Raw genomic sequence first — 26,417 nt, 5'->3', positions numbered from 1 at the left:
TTGTGTTCGAAATCGTTCCCTATACACTCGTTCCCTATTCCCTATATAGTGTACATGATTTAGTGCACTATATAGGGAATAGGGAACGAGAATTCGGACACTACGCTGAACATTTCTGTCATTTGCGTCAGTAAATGCGCCGGGTATTTGTGTGACGCAGACAGATGCGCCCACATCATGTCAACATACCAGGCACTCACGAGGAAAGCTGGAGGTTGTATTGATGTTGAATGTTACATTTCCTTGTTCAAGTATTTTTTTTATTAATTTTGAATGTTAAATATTCTATGTTAAATCCCAAATAAATTGTTGACATTTCTAAACGAAAGCCGGAGACTCCATCATTAAATGTATTCGTTTTCGCGGTTATTCAGCTTCTTCTTTTCCTCCGGAAAAACACGACCGCATTGCATTGTGGTATACGGGAGTAACATGTAGGGAACATCGTATGTACCCTATTTTAAAGGCACCCAGTGCAACTTTATGTAAACATTCAATGAAAAATAAACATTCAATTTCTAGTCTTTTTTACACGTAGTAAGTTTCAATAACTCCATACCATTACATATCGACATTCAAGGAGCAAAGATGAGACGTCGTTGTGTGGTGAGAACTGATAGAAAATCGTAAACAACAACAATCGCCGGTGGGGAGAAGCCATTTTTCCATTGACTGGAAGCCTGCTTTATTTATTGTAGGTTACAAAAAATAATGAAAATGGCGGCATTGTTGTTGTTATCGATTTTGTATCAGTTCTCACCACACAACGACGTCTCATCTTTGCTGCTTGAATGTCGGTATGTAATGGTATGGAGTTATTGAAACTTACTACGTGTAAAAAAGACTAGAAATTGAATGTTTATTTTTAAGCCTCGAAAGTTGCACTGGGTGCCTTAAGTCCACTATAGTCCCCTATATAGTGGACCACTGAGAATTCGAACACCCTACAAAATGGCGTGCACCCTATTTAGTGCACTACATCCATGATAGGGAACGATTTCGAACACAGCTTATATCTCTGCTGATCAACACTACGAATGCTGGAAACACACCAGACACACCATGTGAAGTTATTTAACCCGATTATTGTTATTTATATCTGAGATTATTTAATCTAACCCGATCCAAGCTCTATCATGCACCCAAACACGGCGGCGTTTGGGTTTCCTTCCTCGGACTCCTAAATCCAGCGCAGCCACAGGCGCGTAGCTGCGTACGTAGGACCATTTTTGACACAAAATGGTCAAGCAACATTTTAGCTGCGTTACGCACGTAAATCTTACGCGGGTACGCGTTTGGTGTGTTCGTACCTTAAAAAGTTCAATTTTTTGAACTCCTCGCGTACGCGCGTATATATACGCGCGTATATGTACGCGCGTATATATACGCAGCTCATACGCCGCTAACGCGGGTAAAATGTTGCTTTAGCGCATGTAACGCATGTACGCAGCTCATACGTGCGTAAACCAATGGTTCCCTATGGAAAAATTGCCGATTTTATACGCGTCTATATACGCGTTTGGTGTGTTCGTACCTTAAAACAAAGAAACTAGAGCTGTCAAGCGATTAAAATATTTAATCGTGATTAATCGCATTAATGTCATAGTTAACTCACGATTAATCGCGATTAATCGCAAATTCTTTTTCTATGCTAAATATCCCTTGATTTTTTTGTCCCATAATTCTTCTCATTTTAATTCTCTTATCAACATGGTGAAGTGCATCGGCTTGCCTTGTGCAAATGATTTTTTATTGATAACAACATTGGCATATACTGATCAAAACAGGACGATACAAAAAAAGAGCCTATAGTGCAATTAAACGACTGCTTTGAACAAATGTCATTTGAACATAGCAGTCAGGCTACTGCTTCTTTGTTTTGAGCCAAAGAAAAGAGCCTTTTTTTTTTTTTAGAAAACAATTGCGTTAATCGCGCGATACATTTTTTAACGCCGTTAAAATTGGTTTGCGTTAACGCCGTTAATAACGCGTTTAACTGACAGCTCTAAAAGAAACATTTTATAATGAATTATAGATATTAAAGAAAGAGATATATTTATGATGATACTAAAACAAAGAAACACTTTATAATGAATGATAGATATTAAAGAAAGAGATAGATTTATGATGATACTAAAACAAAGAAACAAAGAAAATGATTGTTATATGATGATACTAAACCATGATATATGATATGATGATACGATTTATGATAATACTAAAACTAAGAAACAACGAAAATGATTGTTATATGATGATACTAAAACAGGATATATGATTTCATGATGTTTAACTGATACATGAATAAACCTGATACATAAGTAACACTGACATAAGTAAATCCATGCCTCTTTAACATCCTTCAGCCCCTGCTGGAAAAAAACCCACATCTCCCTTGGCCTTGGTAATTTCCCAACAACCCATGCCTCCCCAGCCCTTATCCGCCCACAGAGATCACCACCTCCGCCCTGTCTCCTGGACTCCAAGAAATCTACCTTACTTGACACCCTCCCTTTTAACACTCCAAAGTACCTGTCCACAAGCACAATCACTCTCCCAGAATAGGCTTTGTCCTATGCACTGTCAAAGGACTTCTCACTACACTCAAGTGACTATTATTTCTATAATTTCTGCACTGGCAGTAGCAGATTGTTGAAATATACGGCACTGCCTATTTCATATTCAGGCACTCTCACAATTATCATAGAAATGTGTGCCAATGTGCATATCCACCCTTCATTCATCTCTGATTCATCTACTTCCCCAATGAACAAACAAGAATTGTTTACATGCAGAATACCAACTTTATTATAATTGTATGATTTTGTGAAGAAGGCAATGACTTTCTTCTTTCAATTTATGCAGTGTCCAATGTACGCTTATTTATTCAGTGATTTATTTAATTCATACCGAACACCAAAAGATAGACTATGGTGAATTCATGACACAGTGCCTCCTTCAACCTTCCCCAGCAGATGTCACCATAGAGTTTGAAGCTTCGAGCATTGAATCGTTTATATATACAATTGGATTGAAGTCTTCGTTTGACTTCCGTCAATTCACAACGTCCGGCAAGCGAATCTTTTTTTCGTAGGATGGTAGGGGCACCCGGGCAAGTACCGCCTTTTTTTGCCTCTGATTGGTGAGAATGGCTTTCCTCACATTGTTGGTTAGGGTTAGGGTTAGGTTAACCCTAACGCCCTAACCCTAACTCCCCCAAACAGCTAGGACTAATCGAAACACGATCTAAAGGAGAGCCCTTCTAACCAATCAGTGGCGAAAAAGGCGGTACTTGGCCCTACCATCCTACGAAAAAAGGATTCTCGTCTGGCAATCCACCTCCGACACACCAAAACAATTTCCGGCGTCTTTAATATTATTTTCAAAGTAAAACTTTCCATTTCCCTTTTTAAAAGGTGGCATCGGTAATTACTTTCGAGTAGTTTTATGTGGTTTATGTTATTCAAAATGCCGGATGATTTAATTACACGAATATACAAATTATATTTTATTTTTTTATATAAAATGGCCAGTTTTCAAATAGTTAGCAAAAAAAACATTCTCAATAAAGTGAATTGAATAAATTGCATTAATTTAACATTGCATAATGCATGCAAATGTAACATTATCGGCGGATATTACTGTTCTTAATGTTAATAATGTCGTTTGTGCATTATAGTTTACTTTGAAAGTAAAATAAGTACTTCCTGTTTTTATATTATGCCCTGAAGCTTTAGAAAGCTACTAATCTGATGCTTTTCTAGGGTTTGCTATCAATGTGAACAACATTTCTTGCATAAAAATGACCTCTATGATGAATCTCAGAGTGTTTATGAGTGAACGCCTCTCTTCAGCAGCTATCGAAATATTTGATGAGGTTGAGAAAGTCATAACATTGTACGAGGCTGAAGTTACTCGTTATAGAGAAGAGGTACGCTATCTCCAAAAGCAGCTGGAACTTCATCGACTGAAGGGTTCGTAGTATAAGATTTTCTCTACTACGTTGCATGTGCGATTGCTAAATGTTTGTTTCAGGGCTCTGATAGACAATGATTTGCTGTTGACGTCCATATTATGCTAATGTTTACTAGCACTTAGCTCATGGAGCTAACATGCTACTAATGTAAACAGTGGTCAGCTGTCTCATTTCCCTCAAATTCCTCTGGAGCTGCACTGCAGCAGTCCGTCAATATTTAACAGAATCTTAATTGGAAAAATGTAATATCAGTTTATTTGTAAAAGTCTATCTCTATGTCTATCTATATATTTGTGATTCATATTTGTACTTATATTATGTTTATATATTTTGAGCACTTTTTGTTGCAGTCTTATTTAAAAAATGTTTAAATAAATTAAGTTAATAAATAAAGTGTAACTGATCCATCTCTCTCTTCAGATCATCCAGATATCAACAACGGAATCGTTATTCGAGAAGACGCTAGCATCACTCCCCGACTGGTGAACATGGCCGCAACAATTAAAAGAGAAGAAGGATCCACACGAAGCATGGATGACGAAGAATCTGAACACTCGCAAACGAACGTTGACTCCACATACACAAACAATGCAATCCAGTTGGATATATCCAAGATCAAAGAAGAAAGAGAGGTCATGTGCATTGACAGTGAAGGGTTGGATGTTCACACGACTACTACCACAGTTAACATCATGAATAGAGATAGAGACCCAGAACAGCCCGACATGGAGGTCAGGTCTACATATGAAATAGCAGACTTTCTTTCAATGTGTCCATCAGCTTTGATCAGTGATCGACAAGAGGAGTGGAGTAAACAAAGACAGAAAACCAAAGAGTCTGCATTGGCAGTCCAAAGAGAGAGCAACGGTTTAGGTTTGAATCAGGAGTTGACACCGCTGCCTCTCGAAAGTGCCTCCACAAGGAATCAGAACTCCGACCAAAGCTTTTGCCATTTGTGCGGCAAGCCGTTTCGGTACATCGGCTCTCTCATGAAACATATAAAAATGCACGACGACCACACGGTGATCTGTGGTATATGTAATCGGTCATGCCACAACATAAACGACCTGTTAAATCATCTGAGGTGCGCTCACAGGGGTTCCTACTTTTGTCACATTTGTGGCAAAACGTTCTCAAAACAGTGTTTTCTGATTATACACTCCAAGCAACATAAGGGGTTGAGGCAGCTTGCGTGTGAAGACTGGCAACAAAGTTCTAGCACGGGCACATTTTGAAATTGCAACTGACGATGAACAAGACCGGTTGGCTCTGAACTCAATCTGAAGTTGGTTATTGACCATTTGAGGTTGTCTTTTAAGAGATCTCCCTCAAAATATACAGTATATTTTATACAAAATGTTAATATATTTTGTATACATTTCCAGTTTTTCTTGTATAGGCGAATCATAAGTATTATTTTTTAAATGTATTGTTCTAAGCACTTGTTTTATTTATTGTTCTCTGTGATGACAATGTTTTATTATGTTTGTCACGTTAGTAATATATATGTTGCAAGTCTATCTTTGTTTTTATTTTTAGTACCAAAGAAGGAAGGAAATTCCTTCTTAAAGACAATAAACTTCCAAGAATCCTCAAAACCGGGTTGACTAGATTATTGTACACAATGAGCAGAGACAACATGATTAGGAGAAATCCAGCCGTTATTCTTTGAAGACTTCTACCAGTATTAAAATAATCATCAAAACGATAAATCGAAATACATTGTATAGTCACTTGATCACAGTAGGAGCAAGGGGGGGGGGGGCGATGGAGTGCAGGCGAATTCTGTTTTGACGCGAGAGAGCGTCACACAGGCCGAACCCTTTCCTAATCTGGATTAGAGTTTGTGTCTGGAGCAACCAGGTCTCTATCAATTCATTCTGCGTTCACACGACGTAGTCTACGTAGCGTCGAACGGCCGGTAGAGATTCGGTATTTAATAACGACTTCCTTTACTTTGACGCGCAGACGTGCCTTACCCTAGATAGAGTGTTAAAAAGCAGTTAACAAAAAAGATGGTCGATAACTCTGTAAAGTTAGATCAATATTTTGACCTATACCTACTGCAGTCGTATGATTTATATTGCGCGTAGGCTACCCCAGCTGTCTCTCTCTAGCCTCCAGGAATCGAGCACGCTGCGTTCTGCAGTGCACTGCACCGCATCCACCAATCCAAACACTGGGATGCTGAGAGGATTTCATTCCCGCCGAGGTCCGTTACTTTTGTCCCACATGGAATTTTGGTAAATTATCTCCTTTTAAACTATATATTTTCCATATGAAATACTGGCATACTCAATGACGTACGCGTTATGCCTTAGCTGCAATGTTCTGCTTATTTTAGAGAAAAAAAGAGCCGATAGTAATTTGCACATTTTTGATGATATTGCATAATGCAATGGATGAAAACATGCATGCGTTGTAACTAGGACAAGAAATGTGAACAGTCTATGCCCGAAAAAGTCCAATCGAAGTGTAGCCTATGATACGCTACTTCGATGTATTCATAGATTTCAATTATGCCAAGTGGCTTTGATATTAATTATTATGCCAATTGATTCCAAGAAAATAATCATATTTTGTATAAACCAGCATCTCTCAGCACCTCCACCTGCAAGATTATTTTCAATAGTCTACTTTTAATTCTTATTTATGTATACTGGGCTACAGAAAAAGCCTGTAGGAGTTAGGGACCCATCTAATTGTACAATACAGTTTCTAAATTCGGTGAAGCAAGAGTTGCTTCAATGCTCAGACCTCCTTGATATAGCCTGTTGATGAAGATTGGTACCGAATTAATGAAGGTATCCGTCTCAACCTCTGCTACCATACATATGATCTATCCATTTCCATCGCCTACTTGCTTTGCTTAGTATGTATGGTCTATCATGTAAGCAATTTGACCACGGAGACCTTTTAAAGCACAATTAAATCCCTAACAGAAGAATGGAATGTCAAGGATAAACCATCAATTGTTATTTTTCATTATATTCAAACATTAGCTATGATCCGTTTTTTTGATCTGACGGCCTCAGTGAAACCAAAATTTGGTTCCTTATGTGTCCTTGTTTAGTGGTTGTTTTTTGGTGTTTGTTGTTGTATAAATTCACCTGTTGATCGGCAGTAGCAGCAGTCTGAAACGTTACACACCCAGTTCTGTAATCAGTTGCACCGTTGTTCAGTGATATTCAGAGGCTTTTCCTCCTGTCCTCTCCTGGAGAAGTAGCAGCTTGGATCTGACAACGCTGAACCCTCACTTTAGATAATTAAAACAATCAGGGAATGGGAATGCACTCTGAGTTTGAGTCTGTTTTAACATATTGGTCTGTAATCATCACAACACACGTTCATCATGACTGAATAAATACATACATGTACATACATGACTGTATGTTCTTGTACATGACACCGCTGGTTTGTGTGTGCCATGCTGTGATGTAAACCATGACAGCAGGACTGTGTTTCTGTGATAGATCTAAACCAATTAATTGACTTGTCTTGTCTTATCCTATTGATTTATGTACTTGCAGTCACAATTTCCTTGTCTTAATCCCCTTTATTGCGGAGGATTAAGGGTAAGCCAGTCTCATTCTGGACCATACCAGAGTCTAACACTATCCCTCAACCAAGCAACATTGCTAGCCTCAGTAAAATGTACTTTTTACAAAGAAAAACAGGCCAGGTAAAGCTTTGTGTGGTGACTCCTGAAGTCCTGTAGACCTGATTTCCCTACGGGAGTTTCAGGTTTCTTGATGCCAAAGGCTTGTTGGACAGTGTTTGTGACATTTGTGGTTGCTTGTCCATGTATTCGTTTGTGTTTTGTGAAATTGTACACAACCGCACGTTTGTGTGTCTGTATGTGTGTGTGTGTGTGTGTGTGTGTGTGTGTGTGTGTGTGTGTGTGTGTGTGTGTGTGTGTGTGTGTGTGTGTGTGTGTGTGTGTGTGTGTGTGTGTGTGTGTGTGTGTGTGTGTTTCATTATATTCTCTACAAGGCAAGGCCTATCCCAATCCGATCAAAGATAATATTTCTTCATCTTAAAACTTCGTGTTACGAACTATAATCATGAATTGGCTTTATTGAGAATAACTAAACTAAATGTTTTGACAATATTTTGTGCACACTGCTGTGCACAAAACAATATGTATGTTTCCTGGCCTAAGACATCCTTTTCTATGATCCCTAAAGTTCAAGTGCTTTATTATCACATTCAACAGAATGCTCAGTGTTATAAATTCTAGTAAAATCTTGTATGTTATTGCTAGAATCCGAATGGACATTGCAGGTAGGAATTTACTACAATTCAATAGTGCACAGAGGATTCTTCACCTGTGTGACCTTGCAAAAAATAATAACCCACCTAGCCGTTACCAATTCTCCTACTCCTGTTGTCCCTGCGTTTACAGTCCTGGTCAGGTTGTCCCACTTCACAGATATTCTGGTCAGGATCATGTCAGCTAATTAAAGATTACGGGCCGTAGGCCTATGATTGACCTTGACTGTGGGATTACTGCAACTGTGGTGCTCTGCGCTCTCCTACTTCTCAGATGGTTCTAGAGATAGGAGAGAGATTGTCGAAGTAGGTTCTGCTCCTCTTGCGTCTTGGTTGGAGCCTGGACAAGCAGATACATGTATGCACATATTTTCTTTGTTCCTTGTTATCGTCTTTCAAAGGGTGAACCCTGGCCTTTGGAAGAAATGACAACAATGAAAGAAAGACTGATTAAGAAAGTGATAAAATACACAAAAAGATAGGGAAAATGACAGGGCTGTGAGGATATCAATGTCAACGAATAGGTGGAGATATCAGAAAAAAGGCGAGAAAACATTGGAGAGAGCATGAGGGAGAAAATGTGGGAGTAATGATAAAGAGCAAAAAGGCGTAAAGATTTGGCTGAAGACTAATTTGCAATGTTAGTTGAATAGTGTGAGAGGAGAAAGCTGTGACTAACAAAGGCGACATTAAAACCCAGAGACACATGGTCATCCCTCTATCGATATTGTCATATTTTTTTTGTATTGTCCATTTTGTTTAGCATTTCATATTTTTGTCTAGTTTTTGCCCCAGTTCCATTTATCAATCATCAATATATATATATATATATATATATATATATATATATATATATATATACAGTATATAGCATACATTTTTACATTAGGCATCTCATTACTCATTCTAATGTTGTATACCATGGCATTTTTTTTCAACTAACAGCAGACAATGTCAACTTTTCCCTTTACCCAAGTGTTCGTTCTCAATGAACTGAAGTTGAGGAGCGAGAACGTTCCAGAATACACTTGAATTTACTTGAAGCTGCCCTTGGATATTAGCGCCATGAGCCCCGACATGTCTCACTCCACAGGAGACAACTGCCTTGGTCTCTTGTCCCGAGCCTCACCATAGCCACCATATGACAGACAGCATGGAGGAGAGCAAGCTCATCTTCAGCCTGGACTGCCATGAGGAGGGCCCTGTTGTGGCCTTCTCCAGGGACAAGCCCAGAGCCTCGGGCGGTACCCTCAGCCGGAGCGACCTCAGCCTGGGGATGGATCTGGGCTCAGATTCTTCCGGCCAAAGACAGTGGACCCAGGGCTTCCACATACCACACTCGCCCTCCTCCCCGGGCTCCCTGGCTGACCTCTCCACCTCCTCCGAAGACCTCCCCATGTCCAGCCACCTGGTGAAGTCCTCCTCCACCGAGCTGGAGACCAGAGTGAGCCATTCGGCGAGAGCCAAGCCGTTGCTCAGCCTGGTCAAGTCCCTGTCCACTGAGACCTCCTACCGCGGCGAACCCGAGGTCAACCTCTCCAAGTCGGACTCCAAGCTCCACATGCACCCCTGGAAGCAGCTCACCCAGCACCGGATCCCGGAGGCCCAGCCCAGAGCAGGCGGTGCGGGCGAGGGGGACATCTGGGGGGCCGGGTCCTCCTCCGCAGGCAGCACGTCACCCACAGAGTCCCGGGGGAGCTCCCTGATCGCCGAGCTGGAGGACACGCGGAGGAAGTTCTCCGAGGCCATGCAGGACCCCATGAGCATGTTTAGTAAGATGATGGGAGATGAGTGTTCTTCCTCTGGCAGCCCCAAGCAGGGCAGGGCATCAGGGGCCGGGGACCCCCCCGTCTCCCACGGGGCCGGGGGCGGCAGCCCCATCAACAGCGAGGATGCTGCCGCAGACGCCCAGCTCAGGTTTCGGAGACGAACGACCGACGAGCAGAGGGGAGTCTGCGCCTCACCGCAGAGAAGGCCCTCAAAGGGCCCACGGAAACGCTCCCATTCGCCGGAGCCCCATGACGACCACAGGGACAGTCATTATGAAGTCTGCAAGTACAGAGACATGCCTCAAGTGGTGGAGCTCCAGGAGAGATCCAGAGGGGCGCATCGCGGGGAGTCCACCCAGCCTCGATGCACGGTGCCTGGGGCATCCATGCCTCGGTGTTGGCTCTTCGTAGTGGGCCTCTTGACCTTTGGGGTCTTTGTGCTGCCCCTGCCTTCCTATATAACGGGGCTTTCTGTCGGCGTAGCCTGTGGCTTTCTGTTGGGTCTAGTGGTGGTTTATCTGTTCACCCCACGACGACCAGCCGAAAGGAGGAACCGTTTGCACCCTTCACAAGAGCCCGGATCAGCAGAACTCGGGGAGACCCAGCTCCTAGAGGTAGGTGATGTAAAGAGTTCACATCTATCTATCTATCTATCTATCTATCTATCTATCTATCTATCTATCTATCTATCTATCTATCTATCTATCTATCTATCTATCTATCTATCTATCTATCTATCTATCTATCTATCTATCTATCTATTGATCTATCTATTGATCTATCTTTGTAATCCATTTATCTCTGTCACTCTCTATCTATCTCTCGATATCTCTCTTTATCTTGCTTGCCTGCTCTCAACAGTCTCTCTTCTTCCCTCTTCCCTTCCCTTTCCCCTGTCTGTCTGTCTGTCTGTCTGTCTGTCTGTCTGTCTGTCTGTCTGTCTGTCTGTCTGTCTGTCTGTCTGTCTGTCTGTCTGTCTGTCTGTCTGTCTGTCTGTCTGTCTGTCTGTCTGTCTGTCTGTCTGTCTGTCTGTCTGTCTGTCTGTCTGTCTGTCTGTCTGTCTATCTGTCTATCTGTCTATCCATCTATCTATCTGTCTAACTGTCTATCTGTCTATCCATCTATCTATCTATCTGTCTATCTCTCTGTCAATCTCTCTTGCTGTCTATCTGTCTTTCTTTCTGTCTGTCTGGCTTAATCCGTCACAAATGATCCCACACACACACACACACGCACACGCATACACACACTCCGACACAACAACACCTAACTTGCGTGGGGACAAATACTGTATAATTGATTAGTGCTGAGATACTTGCTTTGTAAACTACCTGCACATATTATAAGCCAACAAAAACCTATAATAATGGGCTTTATAAAATCGCCTCTCCTGTGGCACTCAGGGTTTAGTGGGACAGAGAGTGTAACAGCAGGAGGTGAATTGTTTGAAAGACAACTCCCCCAGTGTTAAAGGAAATCTTACAGAGACTGTAGTCTGCAATGTGTCGTGTTTCCTCTCCCACTCCGCTGTACTGTCACCACAAGTGTTTTGTTTATATTTGTATTTTTCAGTTTGAATTGGTTTTTTTCTTCAGTTTTACTTATTTTGGGATGTAAGGATGATGTAGTTTAATTGTAAAGTGTTGCTAATATCACCAAACCTATCTTTATTCAGAATATATTTATTTGATAAAGATATTGTTGTGTTTGTTTTGGTGTGAATCTGTCATGTAGCTCCTAAATATGTGTGTATTGTGTTTCGTAAAAGCCTAAAAACATTATTATTATTAGTATTTTTATTTTCTGGATTGTATTCATTCAGCTAACCACGCCGCTGTACCTTTGTGTTCATGAATACATTGCCTGTGATTCCCAGGGCTGGATGAATGAAATCCAGGGCTATGACCCTGAGACCTTCCAGCCGTCCCTCACCAGCTCTGTTTATGCCACGCTGGAGGGCAGCCGGCTACGGCTGGCCTACCCCCGTGCCAGCATCCCCCGCAGGGCTGCCTTTGACGAGACCCCCCCTGAGGTGGTGTTTGTACGCTCGCGCACCTATCAACTAGCAGACTGCAAGGTCAGTGTGCCAGAGTGTGTGGCTACAAAGACCCGTACACGTACGCACGTACACACACAAAAACAAACACACACATACACACACACACACCTGCACATGCATAGGTTTTCATGCGCACGTATGCATACAGACACACACACACACACATACAAACACACAAACACATGTGGACACACACAAACACACATGTAGGCATGCACACACATGCTAGCACACGCACGCACACACACACACACACACACACACACACACACACACACACACACACACACATACATACAAACACATATGATTCCCAGAAGAAGATATGGGTTATGTGGGCAATTGACCAAAACAAAGAACCAGGAAGTTGATCGGCCGCCTGATCTCCTCTCTGCACTCACTTTGTCACATAACACAGAGGTGAAACCAAAAACTAAGGGGATTTTACCTGTGATGGCTGATATTTGCTTCTTATTTGCATGGCTGAGGTTGCCTGGAATGGAAGCATTTCATGGCCATCCATTAATGACTTCTACTGGTGGTTCTCTTATGCAACAAATACATCATAACCTTGAACATCTCAGGGTTTTCTGGGGCGAGGGGTGAAAGAGTCAAGCAGAGTTTTCTTTATCAACACAGTAAGAGCGTTCAGCATCTCATCTCTTCATCTCTATTTAACTCAGGTGTCACTGCTGCCCTCGATGCTGGCCCGGAAGCGAGTGTGGAATAGGAAGTACCCTATATGTCTGGTCCTGGCTGAGGGTGTACAAGTGGAGGAGGAGGAGATCCTCCTCCCAGGATCAGAGGATGAGGAGCGGGCGACAGAGAAGCCAGACCTCGCGGAGCCTCACTCCCACGACACCCTCTACCTGTTTGGGCGGACTGGCCGGGAGAAGGAGGATTGGTTCCAGCACTTCCTCTCCGCCTCCAGGGCGTCCCGGCTCGACCGCAGTCCCAGCAGGGAGCAGTCTAAGGCGGGTACGTTGATGCGATTCTGCCGACGAGTTGGAGATGGGTTTACGATGGTTGAAAGATGAGTGTGCACAAACTCAGGCCAGCAAAGAAGCCAACACTAGAAGCCGGGTTATACAGAAAACTGTAGTAGTGTGCAATCTAAATGTCTGATACAGCGACAAGATTAATGGATTCGACCAATTACCCAAATTAAATAAGAATGAATGAACTGGGTTTTTTGAGTTAACCTCCACTACACCATAGATGTAGCCTGGTCCTACCAGACTCTTGTACTTCATTTCATTTGCGCAGAGAGTCTCACCATTGACAAACGTTAACTCACTTGAAGGCGGGTGCCTGTTGGAGTTTAAAAGTATTGAATCTGCCCAATGCAACTCTGGATCTGCCATAACCAATCTCTAACATTTGACTACAACTGCAACTAGCGCACAACCTCAACTGATTGGTCGGCAAAATTTGGCCGGCGAAAACCTGTGAATATACCCCAAACCCAGACATAGTACTGAAGGGAAATTAAAATTGAGCGGAAGTACGTAGGCGGGCGGTGCCAGGCTACCATAGATGTGGAGTAGATATAATATTATAATAATATGATAATATTAATCATTAATAATTTTCTGTTACTTTTTTTCCCTTTCATGGTTGTCGTTTCTCCATCAACCAGAAAACGTTGTAGGTGGGGATACTCTTGAAGAAGGAACAGATGAGTTGCCAGGGGCTCCAAAAGCAAAGGTCCCTTTGGATTACACTATGTACATGAGTCATCTCATTGGCCTGGACAGCGTAAGTCCCGCCCCTAGCCCCTGCCCTAGCGACCATGGGAGCCCAACGACGAGCAAGATGGTAAGTAAACCATTTATTATAGTTTATTAAAAAATATGTCCCAGAGTACATATTGAAGTAAATGAATGATGCCCTACCGGAATTCCTGGCTATGAGGGGTATCAAAGTACATCTTAAACGTTGTCTCAGAAGCACTGAGCCTTTTAGCAATTCTGATGTCCTACTTTATTACGCAACTGTCATTGATCTGACCCGATCAATGAACCGATCGATGACAGCTTAGTTGCATCGCACTGCTGGTTTTCCTGGCCTAGGATGCTGGCACAACTCACTCTGCTGACTAAAATCACTCCTTATGTTTCGATATGTGATTACATTCTGGCATGGACATCGCTTCTTACCCCTTTTGAGAACGTAACTGTGATAAAGGGGTATTTAAATAATGTTGATTTGAATTATGACCTGCATTTCCTTTGTTTTGTATGATCCTGCTGAGCTCAACTGCATGGCAGAGCATGACAATAAATACCAGGGTTTAGGTTCCAGTCTACCAATTTTAGCTAGACAGGGGGTTTGACTCCCAGTCTAGCACTTGGGCCATCAATACTAAATATGCATTCCATCATTGTATTGGGAGACACATGGATAAAAGTGTTTATTTGATCATTGATCATTCAATGATTACTAATATATGTGTAATCAATGAATGGAAACCAAAGACAAGGATATTTGTTCGCTCCAGTCTGGCTTCATCCTGTCCTTTGCTGTCCTTTCCTTCTGCCCATCCAGTTATCTGCTGAGGAGTGCTTCTGTGAGGGGGCAGCCAAAGTCGAGGCTGGGGCTGAGTCTAATCCAGGGTGCTCCTTTGCGGAGGTTCATCCCGCCTGGGTCAACTCCCTGGTGGGCCGGATCTTCTGGGACTTTCTACGTGAGAAGTACTGGTCTGACAAAGTTGCCCACAAGATCCAGAAGAAGCTTTCCAAGATCAGGGTGACTAAGAGGAATGAATAGATGAAGTGATGGATGGATGGAAAGAGGAAGGGAGGGAGGAAGAGAGAGAATGAGAGGGGGGGAGGGATGGATGGAGGGATGGTAGGAGGGATGGTAGGAGGGAGGGAGGGAAAGAGGGAGGGATGGAAGGAGGGAGGGAAGGAGGGAGGGATGGAAGGAGGGAGGGAAGGAGGGAGAGAGGGAGGGAGAGATGGAAAGATGAATGTATAGAAATGTGAATCAATGGATAGGTGTATTGGTAATTTGTGGATGGATGGATTGATTGACACGTGGATAGAGAGGTAGGTTGATGAATGGATGGCGGCTAGTTGGGAGACAAGACAGACAAGAGACAAGAGTATCCTCTCTGAAATATAAATGTGCTATTATCATGATCATAATACCTAACAGTATATAGTTTGTTTCCGTCGTCCTCAATCGCTCGATTCAACAATACATTTTGGCACTTTTTACTCCCGGATCAGACCGCAGAAAAAGCCTTGGACTTTCCTATCGCCAACATGCCTCTGTATTCGGATATCTCAGGCACGGAGACTGGGAAGACACAGCACAGACTGCACCAAACTGCAACAGACATTGGCTTTATTTGAAACGAGACTAGCAGCATTAGAAAAATGCAAAGGACTCCTACAGGATACAGTGCCGATGGGTGAGTTTGCTGAGCTCACTCAGATACAGCAAGATGATCAAAGTTACACTGTATCCTTCCCGAAGCTGGACAAGAGAGAGACAGTTCCAGCTGCGTCTCACTGGCACAGAGTCGGCGCTAAGCCAAAACAACATACCAAAGTGAATCAACAAGTTCACTCAACGCCAAATGCTAAGCTACCCAAAGCTAAAGTTACATGTATCAGCCGGATTAGCCCGTCACTGAAATTAACCCTGCCACTGAAGAACCGGTTCCTGCCACTTCAAGAGTCCACGAACACGCCTGCCACCCATGCACCCCTGAGCCCCGAGATGCGTCCGGACGGACAGTGCGGACAGAGACGGAACAATAACCAGTCGCCATTGAGGCGAGCTGCGCTTTTCGGCCACCTGTGCACCCCTGACACCTGAAATGTGTCCGGACAGACGGTACGGACAGAGATGGAACCACCAGTCGCCACGGAGGCGGGCTGCGCATGTGTCTGCCACCGTCCAACAAGGGCCCATCTCAGAGAAAGCAGATGAACCAGACACTATGATTATAGGAGACTCAACCATCAAGGATATAACCGGTAAGAAGATCAAAACATGCATCTTCCCATATGGAATGGTTAGTGATATCAACCATAAACTAGCCAAAATCATATTGGAAAACCCCAAAATCTCACAGATTATTGTGCATGCAGGATTTAATGATATTCAAAGAGAACAGTCAGAACTTCTGAAGAGGGATTACACTGATCTATTGGATACACTGGACAAAATACACATCAAGTCATTCATCAGTGGACCCATACCAGCAGTTGACAGGGGAATAAACAGATTCAGTCGTCTACTTGCACTGAATACATGGCTTTCCAGAGTCTGCAATGAAAGAGGAAGGGGCTTTATTGACAATTTCAACTTATTCTGGAGGCGCAAATATCTTTTCAGAGCAGATGGCCTACACCCAAACAGGTTAGGCTCAAAACTGTTGAGGGACAATTTTCTTTTCTCGCTTTCCCACAAATCTCCATGGTCTGACGCACAGGCCACAATCAGAGCACAGGTTGAGAAGAAGCAAGACTACAGCCTCCCCCACACATCTACTCTGCCACTATCTGACACACAGATAGCAGACAGCCCACATATCTTGCCATGGTCTGACGCGCAGGCCACAATCAGAGCACAGGTTGAGCTGCCACTATCTGACACACAGATAGCAGACAGCCCACAGACCTTGAAGAGAGACAACAGCCCGCCCGACGCCATCAAAGCTAAAGTTACATGTATCAGCCGGATTCCACTTCAAGAGTCCACGAACGCGCCTGCCACCCATGCACCCCTGAGCCCTGAGAAGGGTCCGGACGGACAGTGCGGACAGAGACGGAACAATAACCAGTCGCCATTGAGGCAAGCTGAAAGACTACAGCCTCCCCCACACATCTACTCTGCCACTATCTGACACACAGATACAGACCTTGAAGAGAGACAACAGCCCGCCCGACGCCATCAACACTGTGCTTTCCCCCATCGCTGATGCTGGCTTGGCGACGAACGGCCACCCCCCTCCTCTGCATTCCCCCATCAACGATGACCTCCAGCCTCATCTCTCCCATAGCTATCTCTCCAGCCCCAATTTCTCCTCCCTTTGCGATTTTCCAGCCGAATATAAGAGACTGGAATATGTTGGCAGCAAACTTATATCTGTGTCATTGATCATGGCTGATAACACCCAAGAGGATGGCGCCCCAGCCCCCCCCCTATACTGATAGTAGTCCTGAGTATTACTGAGACAAAAAAGGGTTCAGCCGTAGACACAGTATAAAGGAAGTTTCACATAATCTGCTGAACCCAAGGTTGCCTACGTCAAAGCAGGGCAACTTTCGCATTCATGCTGTAACCACTAAGAGAGTAAACAAAGGGAAACTTAGACACACTGCTAACCTCACAAATCTCATATCTATTGCCTCCAAACCAAAAACAACCTTAAAGCCTATCAACAACACCATCAGGATGGCTCTACTTAATGTGAGGTCTCTTAATAACAAATCATTTTTAGTTAATGATTTTATTACCACTTCTAAACTGGATTTTATGTTTTTAACTGAAACATGGCTGGAACAAATTAACAGTGCAACCGTTCTAATAGAGACAGCTCCTCCCAACTATAACTTTTTTGATGCATGTAGATCTGGAAAAAGAGGTGGAGGGGTTGCTGCTATATTTAAAAATGTATTTCAGGGGAAACAGATGTTATTTGGTGATTTTCCATCATTCGAATACCTTAGTGCTGTATTGAAATGCTCCCCCAGAGTTCTCCTATTAATTATTTACAGGCCACCCACATATTCTGCAAATTTTTTCGATGACTTCACAGAGTTATTGTCTAGCATCTCCACAGAATTTGACTGTCTAGTTATAACTGGTGACTTCAATTTTCATACTGATGATTTGAATGACAAGTGTGCAAAAAAACTTTTTGCCATTTTGGACACATTTGAACTGTCTCAACATGTGAAAGAGGCTACTCATTGTAAGGGGCACACTCTAGACCTGGTAATCACAAAGGGACTCAATGTTTCTGATCTCTCTGTGACTGATCCTTCCTTGTCTGACCACTTTTGTGTTTTCTTTAACATATCTTTTATTCCCGACATACAGACAAAATCAAACACTGTCAAAAAACGGTATATCAATGAAGATTCTAATGTACTTTTTAAAAAGGCCATCTCCTTGCTACCACCTCTAAACCCATGTTCTGCTGATGATCTTGTAGAAAACTTTAATTGGAAAATTTTGAAAGTCATTGATGTCATTGCACCTTATAAGGTTAAAACGATTTCTGGAAAGCAAAAGGCACCCTGGAGAAATGCTGCTTCTGTAACAGCACAGAAAAAAGAATGCAGGAAGGTTGAACGCATCTGGCGTAAAACAAAACTTCATATTCACCATGATATCTATAAAGAGAGCCTCCGTGCCTACAATTTAGCCTTAAAAAATGCTAGAGAAACATTTTTCTCCAATATCATTAAAACCAACACTAATAATGCAAAAACCCTATTTGCAACTGTTGACAGACTGACCAACCCCCCAACAGAAATTCCACCTGATCTCCATTCCACGCAGAAAGGTATCAGACGCGCCATCAATATCTCCACTTCAAACAAAAATGTTAGACTACCACCCTGTTCAGGCAAAAATTACGTGGCAAGGATGGCATGCTTTAATGTTATAGACTCTCAAAATCTTGTGGAAACTGTGGCACAACTAAAGCCATCCACCTGTTGCCTTGATACTATACCTACCAACCTCTTTAAGAATGTTTTCGACTGCCTAGCAGTAGACATATTGCAGATAGTTAACAACTCTCTCCAGTCAGGCAATTTCCCAAAAGCTTTGAAAACTGCAGTTATTAAACCCCTTTTAAAAAAGCGGAGCCTAGATGCCTCTATTATTAACAACTACAGACCAATATCAAATCTACCCTTCATAAGTAAAATCATTGAGAAAGTTGTCCTCCAGCAACTTAATCACTTCCTGGCATCAACTGGTTGCTATGACACCTTCCAATCTGGATTTCGACCCCTGCACAGCACTGAGACCGCCCTTATTAAAGTTGTAAACGACATCCGTCTTAACACAGACTCTGGCAAAACCTCAATACTAATGCTACTTGACCTCAGTGCTGCATTCGACACTGTAGACCATACATTACTTCTGGAAAGGTTAGAAAACTGGGTGGGGCTTTCAGGCGCTGTCATAAATTGGTTCAGGTCCTACCTACAAAATAGGAACTACTTTGTTTCCATTGGCGACTTTGTATCAGAATCAACCAACGTGTTGTGTGGAGTCCCACAAGGTTCGATCTTAGGACCCTCTTTATTCAACATCTACATGCTCCCACTAGGGCAAATCATGCAAAATAACAATATTGACCATCATTGCTATGCTGATGACACGCAAATCTATGTATCGCTATCACCAAATTACTATCGGCCCATAGATCTGCTGTGCCAGTGCATTGAGCAAGTGAAGGAATGGATGTGCCGAAATTTCCTTCAACTAAATGAGGACAAAACAGAGATAATTGTATTTGGTTCTAAAACGGAAAGGCTTAAAGTAACCCAACACCTTCACTCTCTGTCCCTGAAAACCTCAATCAAAGCCAGAAATCTAGGGGTTATCATGGATTCAGATTTACGTTTTGACAGTCACATCAAATCAGTTACAAAATCGGCATATTATCACCTTAAAAATTTAGCAAGACTTAGAGGGCTCATGTCCGCCGAAGACTTACAAAAACTTGTACATGCCTTTATCACTAGTAAGCTTGATTACTGCAATGGTCTCCTTACAGGTCTCCCAAAACAAACTCTGAGGAAGCTTCAGCTTGTTCAGAATGCTGCTGCTAGAGTTCTAACAAAGACCAAAAAATTTGATTAAATCGTTACATTGGCTTCCTGTAGGTCAGAGAATTGATTTTAAAATCATGTTGCTTACCTATAAATCCCTACATGGTTTAGGCCCAAAATATTTAACTGATATGCTTCCACTACATCAGCCTTTTAGACCACTAAGAAGCTCTGAGACCAATCTGTTAATTATCCCCAGAGTAAACACAAAACATGGGAAAGCAGGATTTAGTTACTACGCAACAAATAGCTGGAATAAACTCCCAGAGGATTTAAGACTTGCCCCAACTCTGAGCACCTTTAAAACAAGACTGATGACTTTTATGTTTGCTATAGCTTTCTGCTAAATCTTAAATACATTGCACTTTCTAAAAAGCTTTTTTAACTTTGCCTTTATTTTCTATTATAATACTAAAATGCCTGTTTAACTTTCTATTTTTTGCACATGTTTTTCTTTTTCTTACCTATTATTTTATTTAATTGTATGACAATGTTTATATGTGAAGCACTTTGAGTCTGCCTTGTGTATGAAAAGTGCTATATAAATAAAGTTGCCTTGCCTTGCCTATTATAGGCTAAAGGGATATATTTCACAGGTGTTATATGGATAAACATTAGACTATATGGTGTGGTCATCTGTGGTCTGAGCAGCAAATCCATTAAGGGAGGTCAGGGGGTCTGACAGCAGGCAGGTCCTATGTGTGTACGTGCAACCGAGTCTATTTGTGCACATTTTGTGTCTGAGTGATAGAAGCAGGGTGCTGATTGAGCACTCAGTCAGGCTCCGCAGGGTGGAGGTGGTGATGCTGGTGGTGGAGGGGCTAGGGTTTTCTGCACCAAAGCATCACATTACTCTCTCTCTCTCTCTCTCTCTCTCTCTCTCTCTCTCTCTCTCTCTCTCTCTCTCTCTCTCTCTCTCTCTCTCTCTCTCTCTCTCTCTCTCTCTCTTTAAACACTTGGATGCACACACACATACACACACAATGAATAATATGTGTGTCCTCCCTCACCTGTGTGTAGTTGCCGTACTTCATGAACGAGCTGACTCTGGCTGATCTCGACATGGGCACGTGTCTCCCTGAGGTCCTCAGCACCTCCAAGCCTTCCCTGGACCAAAGAGGTTTGTCTGTGTGTGTGTGCGTGTGTGTGTGTGTGTGTGTGTGTGTGTGTGTGTGTGTGTGTGTGTGTGTGTGTGTGTGTGTGTGTGTGTGTGTGTGTGTGTGTGTGTGTGTGTGTGTGTGTGTGTGTGTGTGTGTTCGGTGTGACCGTGATTGTACATGCTGCCTAATTGCTCAAGGATTAGCTTATGATTCTATATTTAGCAGAAGTGTTCTGTCTGCAAGTGTATAGACACATGAATGAACATGCCAATGCACAAACACACACACACACACACACACACACACACACACACACACACACACACACACACACACACACACACACACACACACACACACACACACAAATGTACATGTGCACACAATACACAGGTACAAAATAACAGGCACATACATTATCTTCACTTCCTGTGGTCAGACCAGGCCATCATCATCTGTGTTTTGTTGACCGACCTGTCATGTTAAGCCCTGTCCATTGTTTCCCTCTCATTGGGATTAGACATCCTCTTAGCCTTGATTTAGCTAAGCTCAAAGTAACTCTACTGAGCTCATTACTCACCACTAATGGCCTAGTGGCTGGCTAGCCACCCCATGGCATCACAAACTATAATTTTTGTTTCATGCAGGCTAGAATTTCGACATGCAGGCTTACAAATAAACATACAGTCTAACATTCCAGCATGAAGGCAAACAATTCAAAGTGGCAACTTTTTCCTTTCACTTTCACATTTTACGTTTTAAACACTCAAAATCTTAACCAGAGCAGCTTACGAAGGCTAACTTGCCTGGATATGCTAACAATACATGTGAGATTCTGGCAGCCTTAAAGCCATTGATTCTCTCTCTCTCTTCATCCTCTCTCCTCCGACCCCCCCTATGATCGCCATTGAGCCAGGTCTGTGGCTGGAGCTGGACGTGGCGTACATGGGTGGCCTTCAGATGACCCTTGAGACCAAGATGAACCTTTGTAAACTGGGCAAGGAGGGCTGGGCCGAGGCCGACCGCATCCCAGAGACCTGCCAAGAAGGGTAATGCCCAATTATGTACATACAACTGCGTAGGAGGGGTGTTTTTAGTTGAGGAAGGGAGGAGAATGGGCGGTAGGGGGCAAGGGACTCTGTTCAGATGACTCTGAACAGAGTCACCTGTAAAGAGTCACTAGTGAGTCTTGATTCTCTCAGAGTCGCTGGGGATTCTCTGTGGTCCTGACGTGGGCAGGGAGCTTGTTCCACCACTGCTCGGCCATAACAGAGAAGACTTGTGACTTTGTTGTTCGAGCTATGTTTCCTCTTAGTGGTACCAGGCACACAGCTGAGGTAGTTGAGCGGAGAGGTCAAGCTGGGATTCAGATAGGCATACAGGTTATAGGGGAAGGTATTGGTTAGGCAACTTGCCCAGGACATAGGGGATCAAAACCAATACCTATCTGCTGGGAGTCAATTACACTAGTAAAGTAATTGTACTAATTTTACTATCTTGCCCCAGAATACATTTTTGCAATGTCAAACTTGAGTCGTGTGTGTGTCGGTTTCTGTGGGTGTGATTGCTGGCATGCATTCACTTTTGTGTGCTTTTGTGTGTGTGTATTGCAGCTCTAAGCCAAGGGTGTGTGTCCTGGCTGATAGTGATGAAGAATCATCCAGCGCTGGGTCCTCTGACGAAGAGGACCTGCCACCGGCTGAACCACAAGGCTCACCAGGAGACAAAGGAGCTGCTACAGTGGGGGCTGATGGGTATAAATGCTATGCTAAAATGTCACATTGAAAGTGGAGAATACATTTCAGTGAATCAGTCATAAAATTATCTAAAAGTGCATTATTTATAATTAATTATATGAATAATAATTTATATTCATGATTAGGTGAGTGCTGCATGCAGCTATGGTACTTCTTAGGCTTTTGTCTTTCTTTCTTTCTTTCTTTCTTTCTTTCTTTCTTTCTTTCTTTCTTTCTTTCTTTCTTTCTTTCTTTCTTTCTTTCTTTCTTTCTTTCTTTCTTTCTTTCTTTCTTTCTTTCTTTCTTTCCTTCTTTCTTTCTTTCCTTCTTTCTTTATTATTCTCTGCATAGAGAATCTTATAAAATGTTCATATTGGCTTTTTTTTTTTTTTTATATTCTACTTTTAAAATATAATTTCTTACAATCAAAGTCAATGGGAGGACGGCAAAGCCGTCCACCCATTCTCTGACACTTCAACTACTTCAGACTTTGCAATTTGGTAAATTTGTAACCATTAACCTTTGTTCAAACATTTAACAAATCAACACACTTTATTCTTCCAACATATCAAAACCAATTTTCACTCTAAAACTTTTTCAGAATCAACAGTTTAATTTCACATTTCAATGCTTCCTATATTTTCAGTTGGTCTCAATGCCTTCCGTTGAGGCTAGAGCGTAATGAGATAATAATAATAATAATAATAATAAATGAAATTTATATAGCGCTTAATATGGTACTCTAAGACGCTTATGATGATGATGAGATGACCCGCTCTACCCCAAGGTGGCTATCACAAAAGCTAACCATTTTGGACCTTGCAGAGCCTAACAACGTTGAAATTTAACCTAGAAACACAATGTTAAGCTTAAACAGTTACGATATTTCTTGAAATATGATTGTTATAGATCCGATTTTTGTGTGTGGTGACCCCCGTTTATATGGCTAGAGGCTAGCTGCTACTTACATATCCAGTGTACTTTCGGTAGAAGCTATATCCTAACGTAAACAATATTTTTATATATATGTCATGCTATACGCGATATGTCAGATGAAAGCTGAGAATACAAGTAGTCCAACGGTACAAGCCTTATCATTTTGTGAGCTTATTTCGATTAACTAGATGTAAAGGATAACGTAAATAACACACTTTTCATTCAATTGATGACACACACACACACACACACGCACGCACACACGCACGCACGCACGCACGCACACACACACACACACACTTGACTGTAACACTGACTTGATTCAACCATTTCAACCATTATCAGCTTTAACAGCTCAGCTATACAAGCTATTTGTTTAACTTTACACTTTATTTGTAATTTTTTTGTTTACATTGTTTGCTCAATTTAGACTTTTGAACACTTTTCAAATCTTTTGACTTGATTTAAGCCATTCAATAGTTGTGTAGTAACGTACGTCAAATGTTACTATGTGGCTTTATTATTTTCAACCTCACACACATTCCAGCACTAACTGCAGTTTCTGCACGAAATGCATTTTGTATTTATAATTTGTTATTACATTTTCACTGTGACAAAAATGAATTATGAATGATTTTTTTTTAATTCCATTTAGATATCTTTTTAGTTCAAATATGAGTTAACATCTATAGATAATTTGGGCCATTTTTTAAGGCATGTTTGAATACATTTGTGTGTTAATGCAACAAAACGCTCATTCATAGGCACGCTGGGGGCAGCACGGGGAGGAAGATCCTGAGGTTTGTGGATAAAATAGCCAAGTCCAAGTACTTCCAGAAGGCCACGGAGAACGAGTATATCAAGAAGAAGATCGCAGAGGTGTCCAACATGCCTCTGATGCTCAGCGTGGAGGTTCTAGAACTCTCCGGAACCCTGGCCATCAACATTCCGCCACCCCCAACTGACAGAATATGGTAGGCTATAATATAATATAATTTTGCCAGTGAACCCAAAACCGTTTTTTATTGATAATTTAGGCTTCAATTTTTTTAATATGCAATTTTGAGAAAACATGTTTTTGTTTTACCCTGCTCAGGACTCAAGTCCCGTTATTTTTTCTTGATGATGAAGTGCCTTTTGGCAGAACTTCGTTTGATCAAAACTGTCAATTAGTCAATTAAACATTCATATTTAGTTTAATTTTGTCCCTATGGTTCAGTTACTGTTGGTTTTGTTAATCCTTAAATCGAAGTAGCGAAAGCTTATTGGAAGTTATATTTTCTTTTAATTCCTTTTAAGAATTTATTTGTTTTCTTTGTGCCCTTTTTTATTGTATCTCTCTCTCTCTCTCTCTCTCTCTCTCTCTCTCTCTCTCTCTCTCTCTCTCTCTCTCTCATTTCTCATTTCTCATTTCTTATTTTCTTTTTCTCTCTTCCAGGTACAGTTTCCGGGGCCCTCCCAGGCTGGACTTGCACGTGCGTCCTATGCTGGGAGAGCGTGAGGTCACCCTCACCCATGTCACTGAGTGGATCGAGAGGAAACTGCAGTGTGAGTTCCAGGTAAGACTATCAGCGGGCCTGGTTCTCCATCTGTCTGTGTGTCCTTCTGTCGCCTCACTCTTTCCCAAAGTGTTAAGCAATAGCTTGATGGTCAAATTAAATAAGTGTAAAGAATCTTTTTAGGTACAAAACGACTATCTCTTTTTTTACTTTTTATTTAGACGAAAGCGACAGTTATTTATTTAAAATGTTTATAATAATAAAAAATATATTATCTAAAATGCCGTGAAGGGACCGGTACGTTAGACATCTTTCTCAAGGACGATGAGAGGTATTCTGCAGTGGGTATACATTGGACCTCTAACCCAGAACCCCTAGAGACTTTCCTGACCCACTATTCTCTGTTCTAAAGTAAAATATATGTACTCTTGTGTATTGATCCATTCTATATGGAATAAAACAACCTTTAAACTTCTCTTTAAAATGTATTTTGCCCTCTAAACGTCATTGCGTCCTTCCCACCCTGTACAGAAAGTGTTTGTGATGCCCAACATGGACGACCTCTACCTGCCCCTGATGACCCCTGGCGTGGACAACCCCCCTCCTTGCCAACCCTCCCCCGCTCAGCTCTCCTCGTCCCGCCAGTCCTCAGTGGACTCCCAGGAGTACATGTCTGAGTAGCAACGCCAACGGCGCGCAACTGGTCTCCACAAGGATCTATTCATGAGCTAACACGGATTCCAGAATTTGATCTGAATCTAGGCATTCATTGCAAAGGAATGATGGAGCATCTGGAGTCCTTTCTCCTACTCGATACGGACAAATGGACAGTTGGGCAGTTGAACAGGTGGACGGACAGCTGGCACACTATGTGTAGCCCGTTCAACTGTGAGAGGGTAGTACAGCGAGTGTTGTACAGTGTTGTAGTGCTCCCTACCGGCCGAGAACAGTAGCGCCGAACATGCATGACCCAAAGCACATCTCTTGAGTATTGCGAGGGCTGTGATCAACTTTTTACCATACATTTTTTAAATGTATAAAAAAAAAAAGACTTCTTGTTTCTTTATAGTTTATAGGAGTTAAAAAATGTGAACAGGGTGCTCTGTATGACCTCACTCATAATGGAAAGTGTATGCTCTGTTATTTTGCTTGAATGCAATAACCCTTGGCTTGATGCATGTCATTTCTATGGACAGTGCCAATGCCTTGTCCTGCCCGGCTGAATCACAGACAAATAAAGAATGATGAATTATTTCGTG

The 26,417-nt window shown here is 42.2% G+C and overlaps 2 protein-coding genes across 6 annotated transcripts; both read left to right on the top strand.

The window, feature by feature from the left end:
• Window positions 1-3,696: 3,696 nt before the first annotated feature.
• On the top strand, window positions 3,697-5,574 carry LOC132449955 (zinc finger protein 583-like). The gene is made up of 2 exons (XM_060041861.1): window positions 3,697-3,974; window positions 4,397-5,574. The coding sequence occupies exons 1-2, from the start codon at window positions 3,803-3,805 to the stop codon at window positions 5,209-5,211; spliced, it is 987 nt and encodes a 328-aa protein (XP_059897844.1). The 5' UTR covers window positions 3,697-3,802; the 3' UTR covers window positions 5,212-5,574.
• Window positions 5,575-5,785: 211 nt separating this feature from the next.
• On the top strand, window positions 5,786-26,410 carry LOC132449899 (testis-expressed protein 2-like). 5 transcript variants are annotated; one of them, XM_060041802.1, is made up of 13 exons: window positions 5,792-5,908; window positions 6,094-6,219; window positions 9,225-10,631; window positions 11,894-12,094; window positions 12,760-13,054; window positions 13,716-13,894; window positions 14,624-14,824; window positions 20,908-21,007; window positions 21,904-22,036; window positions 22,601-22,741; window positions 24,424-24,633; window positions 25,098-25,218; window positions 25,690-26,410. In XM_060041802.1, exons 3-13 carry the CDS (start codon window positions 9,390-9,392, stop codon window positions 25,837-25,839), a joined length of 2,973 nt encoding a protein of 990 aa, XP_059897785.1. In that variant the 5' UTR covers window positions 5,792-5,908; window positions 6,094-6,219; window positions 9,225-9,389; the 3' UTR covers window positions 25,840-26,410. The 5 variants fall into 5 exon arrangements, with proteins under 5 accessions (XP_059897800.1, XP_059897795.1, XP_059897767.1 ...); XM_060041817.1 differs by having other exon boundaries at window positions 5,786-6,219; window positions 9,342-10,631; XM_060041812.1 differs by having other exon boundaries at window positions 5,787-6,188.
• The last annotated feature ends 7 nt before the right edge of the window (window positions 26,411-26,417 follow it).

Source organism: Gadus macrocephalus, chromosome 2, assembly GCF_031168955.1.
Source record: "Gadus macrocephalus chromosome 2, ASM3116895v1".
In the NCBI taxonomy this organism is placed as follows: domain Eukaryota; kingdom Metazoa; phylum Chordata; class Actinopteri; order Gadiformes; family Gadidae; genus Gadus; species Gadus macrocephalus.
The sequence above is the reverse complement of the archived record's forward strand: the minus strand, read 5'-3'. Positions and strand labels throughout refer to the sequence as shown.